General features: G+C 40.0%; 1 protein-coding gene across 1 annotated transcript; it reads right to left on the bottom strand.

Annotated features, from left to right (window-relative positions):
• Window positions 1-1,530: 1,530 nt before the first annotated feature.
• Window positions 1,531-5,030, bottom strand: LOC122081009 (protein TIFY 6B-like). Its single transcript, XM_042647941.1, has 7 exons — window positions 4,763-5,030; window positions 3,423-3,625; window positions 3,050-3,312; window positions 2,881-2,965; window positions 2,463-2,790; window positions 2,303-2,360; window positions 1,531-1,883 (listed from the first exon to the last, which is right to left on the bottom strand). Exons 1-7 carry the CDS (start codon window positions 4,845-4,847, stop codon window positions 1,790-1,792), a joined length of 1,116 nt encoding a protein of 371 aa, XP_042503875.1. The 5' UTR covers window positions 4,848-5,030; the 3' UTR covers window positions 1,531-1,789.
• Window positions 5,031-5,430: the final 400 nt, after the last annotated feature.

Consider the following 5,430-nt stretch of genomic DNA (forward strand, 5'->3'; position numbering starts at 1 on the left):
AGTGAATGCAGACACTGCAAATGGCTCATGGCTTCCCGATTTAGCATACCCCCACCGACCAATCTTTTTTTTTTTGTTTTTTTCCTCTATAAACCACTGTGGCCTTTAGTACGAAACATGACAACTTGATCATCCTAAAGAAGAATGGCCCAGTGAGTGTTGAAGACTTGAAGTAGATAAAACCAAAGCAGTTAAAAGAGTTTCCATCAAACCTAACAGCTGCTCCTATCTAACATTCCATCTCTCAATTCTAATTGTCAACCTAGCTATCTAGCTAGAGTGAAAATTTATTACAAGGAGAAATTACTCATTCCCTGCCCCTTATTCTATATTTACTCAAATTTCTTTAGTCTAAGCTTCTTTTCTAATTTCTAACCTCGCTTTCACCATTGAACCCATTGAAGGATTCAACAGTACTGCTTAGGTGGCTCGCCCTAGGCCTATGGGAGTTTTAAGAGGATTGATGCTGGTAGTGCTCCCCATAACCACCACCACTCCCTTGTGTTTGAACAGTCTCATTTTGATAAGACATCGAAGAGATGATGTGCTTTTGAGTTACAGCAGAAGCACGAATTGTTGTGTGTCTGCAGATGGGATAAGAACTTCAGTCTATATTAATCCATGGAGGTCAAAACCATGGGGACAAGCAGATGTAGGTTATCTTTGTACATCAAGAAAAACAATGTAATTATCTTCTTGCCTCCTTGGTACCACTTGAACGAGAGTGGGCAAGGGACCTTTGCTTTAGAAAGCGTGTGGGTCTAAAATCGACTCCTCTTACCTCCTTGGTTCCACTCAGACGAGAGTGTTACAGTGTTTTTTATCATTTTCAATGAAAATTAAATGATTCTCATTCAACCCCAATATAATCCAATCCATACGGCTACAGGATCAATATGCTCACATGGGATTAGTTAGACCAAAAACTTAGATACCCATGAAAAAAAAAAAAACAATGAGCAAAAGAAATGAGTTTGCATCTATGACCGAGGTGGGAGGTGGGAGGTGAGAGGTGAGAGGTGAGAGGTGGGAGTGGGGTTGGATGGGAGGGAGAAAAGGGTTATTCTCAACTTTTTATTATTTCTTATTCAATCAAAGGTTAGATTTGCCCAAAACTTAGTCCCACATCGGCAGACAAGAAAAATAAAGCTTGATATTTACTACGCGTTTGGTATAACAAAACATTTCGTTTTTTGGACGGGATCTGTTCTATAGGCTCGTACCTCTGTATACTCGACTTGAAACAGGAACCTATGTCTGGTTGATGAGATGGAACTGTGCGATCAGAGCGTGATTACCGGAATGAGATTCATATGGCTCCCCATCGAGTGGTTCCCACCTCGGGCGGTGGTCGTACGGTTATCTTACAAACTCCTATAGCCTTTTCCAGCAGAATCCTCCATCTTGCGAGTCTTCATCCTCTTTTCTCCTTCGCAAAAGAATCAGGGATTTTGAAGTTTAGAAATCTAGTATTTTAACATCCTATTTTTCCGTTTAATGAGTTAGTGTAATGATAACTGGGAAACATAATTGAGGAAAATGTGTTGTTATGCTTATCTTACTTCAACTTTTACAATATCACGGGAATTTAAAATGGTTACAAAGTGTTGCCGGACGAAAAGGGCTCCGATCACATTCAAAGGTTAAAGAATCGAGACTAAATATCCTTTTCAGAGGGGACAAAAATATAGGGCTTAAATTTAAGTGGAGAAAAAAAGGAAAAGGAGGAGATTCCTTCTTCAGCTTCCATCTCTTATGTATAAGTAACTTGGCATCGTAAGCCTTGATCTTAGTTAGCCACACACCATGAATGCTCCTTGCTGGCTGTGGTGCTTTCTGTTGATTTGTTGCTGCTGGGGCTGTATGGAGCCACACTCATCATCCTGCATTGAATGGACACAGAAAGGGATTAATTGAAGGAACATTATGACCATCATAAAAGTTATACAACCACCACTGGTTAAGGATTCAGAAAACCAGTTTGTTCAGAATTAACACCAAACGAGGAAGTTTCATAAATGAATTGAATCCATCAACAACCAGAAACCCTAAGCGACCCTTGCAATAAAGGGTGCCTCCTACCATGCAAAGGAAAAGACCCATGAAGGTGTTTCCTATTGGGGAACTAAGTTTTAGTAAATAAGTTGCCAAACTAGAAAATCCCATTAAGAAGGCATATACCTCATTTCCTAACCAATACTGAAATCAATAATTTTCTAGAACAATAAGAAATGAACTAATCCACTACCAACTGTGAAAATTTCTAAAATGACATGAAACGGTAACAAGTTCAACAAATTACCTCTCCTTGCGCTTCTCCAAAAATCGAGCCAATGATGCTTTACGGGCTTGAGGCACAGCTGCAGAACGAAGGAATTGGTCAATTTTTAGTATCGTAACGTATAGATCTGATGCTACGTATAACCAAAGTATAAATTAACATGATGTGTATAGAAAATTACCAGTTGGCACGAGAGGAGTTGTTGCAGCAGATGAAATAGGAGCGGCCATCACAGGAGCCTCAGCTTGGCTGCTGCTAGGACCTGTCAAAGTTCCTTTTGATTTTGCAGCCGTCCCCTCGTCACTGTTGCTAGACCCACTACCTGATTGAGTACCAGAATGCGAAGTAACAGAGATAGGGCTTGAAAGGCCTGGGGGTGTGGAATGGGACTGGTTCCCTTGCCCATGAACACCTTCAGATACTGCTGGTTTTGAGGTTGGCACTGGCATTTGAGATCTTTGGTTGGTTATGGAAGCTCCATTTCCAGCCAAAAACATAATTGCTTGAGCCTAGATACAGGGTAGGAAATTTTTCCGCAAATTAGCATACAAAAGACCTAGCTGTCTCTGCATGTGGGGATGTGTAGAAGAGAAAAATACCTTCTCAGGAGAGACATCGTCGTAGGTGATCACAGAACCAGCATAAAAGATGGTCAATTGAGTCCCTGAGGGCTTTGAGATGTTCCTACAAAAGGATTTACTCAATTTAGCATTCACAGTGAATAATATCTTGAGATACAAAATAAACAAATGAGAAATGATCTATTACCTTAAATCAATAGAACCACTAGCAGGGAAAATTGCATGCGGAATTCCTCCAAATGGTTGTTGCTTCAAAGAAGTAGCAGGCAAGTTTTGGCCTGTGGCAGCAAGGTGGGTCTTGAAGAAAGGGTTGTTCTTAGAAACCGAGATGCTCTGGTTAGAGGCTGGAATCGCCCTAACTTCGTGTGGACGATGTGCATCAACATGTTGCACAGGGCAAGTGGTCACTGCATTATGAGTACCCACTTGCCTGTCAAGATTGAAGTTTTTCTGCAAAAGGAAAAAAAACACAGTTGCAAGATCAGATCTGTTATAAAACTAACAAAAATACCATAACTTCTACAAAAGATCACTGTAACTCAAGAGGGTTCAGACCAAACCTGGACCATGCTTGAAGTCGGCTTGTGAATAGCATCAAACGCATCTGCTGTTGATATAGTAGGCATAAATGCAGAGGAGGCCAGGGGATCAAATACCATCTTTTTTGCCCTATCTTCTTGCAGATTCATGAAAGACATTAACTGAGGAAGGGCAGAGACCTTGTTTGAGAAGGGCCACTGCATTCCTGAACCCCTCATGAACGCTGAAGATCGAAAATAAGTACGAATGAAGCTCAATTAGTTGCATGCATAACCAGAACAGAGTCAAAAAACCATAAACTCCAATCTTTTACTGGAAATGGAAAAGGAAAAGGTACATCTTTTTTAGAGAAACTCACACAAACCCATTTTCTATTCTTGGTCTGATTGAAATAGCAACTATCAGGGTTGAACTGTTGAAGATCTTAGGGTATAACCATGTTATGAGATGCCTTTACAGAGTCAGACTGGACCATTAAAAGTTATAACACCACAAGGGGAATCTCGATATTCCTTATGGGGAACCACATCAATAATAGTGGGAAATATTCTCATATTGTTGGCTAAAAACAGCTACGGATATGATTGGAGTAAAAGTATTGTCTTCCGAGGAGAAAATCAAACAAGATATTCGTAAGACGAAAAAGCATTTTACTTGATACCCATGTCAGTCAAGCTTAATATTTATTTCTTTCGTGTGAAAAAGAAAATTTTTATTTCTCACCTAATCTTACCGCAGAGAAAGAACAGAAGCTAAATTGTAGGTTTATCTTTGAGGTCTGGTTGGTCTCCATCAACTGAACAAGTTAATTGTTTCAAAAAATCAACTAACCTAAATGAACTAAAAACATACGAAAAGGAGGTAGGGGGAAGTAATTAAAAAATATTGAGAGACCCAATTCCCCGTACTGCAAGTCTGCAACCCTAATCAACATGTGTTCAAGGACCTGAAACCAGTACCAGGAGTGGGGGACAAGGACTTCTAAAAGGGAAACAGATCGAAGAGCAGAAATTTCAGGATTGAAGTTAATATATTCTGAGGTCGAAAAAAAAGCAAGCTGTAGGAGAAATTCTCTCAGTCCAAATTCTATAAGCCTAATTCCTACTTCCAATTTAAATAACAGAATTTAGTTAAATAAATTATTAGAATTAACCTTAAAGAAAATTTTTAACATAAATTTTTTTGAGAGAAAATCCATGTCTTCGCTAGAAAAACGCAGATTCACAGTAAAACCAGTTCAAAAGCACTGAACTTTCACAGAGAAAGAAAACGGTGGAAGGGACAAAAAAAGTACAATTCAACTTCATAGAAAACAAAATTTCTCAAATTGAAGTGTAAAAAATCAAATCAAAAGACATACCGGCATCTTTCGATTGCTCCTTGCTCTCCTCCTTCACCACCGGCGACGATTCCTTCCCACTCAAACCCAAGAAGTCTCTTTCCATCTCAGATCACAAACTTTAACACAAAATTTTCCAACTTTTGAAGATCTAACGAAGCAGAGCTACTCTCCTCTTCACGTTCTCTTCCTCGAAAACAAAACCCTAAAACTGATTAAGCTTCAGATGTTCTCAGTCTCTCTCTCTCTCTCTCTCTCTCGATGGACAACGCCGAAATGCCGCAACTCCCGCCTTACAGCAAAGAAGGGTGGGGGGTCACTTTAATAACAGTATGCATAGTAAATCTGGACCGTCCGATCTGGGAATCTTGTTTACCGGGGGAACCGGTTGGACGCCGGTTGTTCCAGTGAGAGAACCACGTGCGCCAGCAATAAAAACCCACATTCTCAAATCGTGGTCCAGGAAAAGATATCTAAAGCACATTTCATGAGTTACCGGATGCCACGTGGATTCAACAAATCGTGCGTCTCATGATTCGTGACGAGTGAGTTTTACTCGTGACTTAATAGGATCGAGTGAAGGACTTCGACTGCGCCGATTAATCGGGAACTTAGACAGCTCATTTCCTCGGTTTCTCTTATTCATACAGATTAAATATATATATATATTGAGAAATGTCCTCCGCAGC

The sequence above is a fragment of the Macadamia integrifolia genome, chromosome 6 (assembly GCF_013358625.1).
Source record: "Macadamia integrifolia cultivar HAES 741 chromosome 6, SCU_Mint_v3, whole genome shotgun sequence".
Taxonomy (NCBI): Eukaryota; Viridiplantae; Streptophyta; class Magnoliopsida; order Proteales; family Proteaceae; genus Macadamia; species Macadamia integrifolia.

Bases quoted from the DNA above. Each gene is read 5' to 3' on its own strand.
- LOC122081009 (XM_042647941.1), bottom strand. From the start codon at position 4,847: ATGGAAAGAGACTTCTTGGGTTTGAGTGGGAAGGAATCGTCGCCGGTG. The intron at 2,966-3,049 runs GTAATAGATCAT...ATCCTTTTGTAG, and splicing joins AGTGGTTCTATTGATTTAAG to GAACATCTCAAAGCCCTCAG. The intron at 1,884-2,302 runs GTAATTTGTTGA...CATTCAATGCAG, and splicing joins TTGGAGAAGCGCAAGGAGAG to GATGATGAGTGTGGCTCCAT.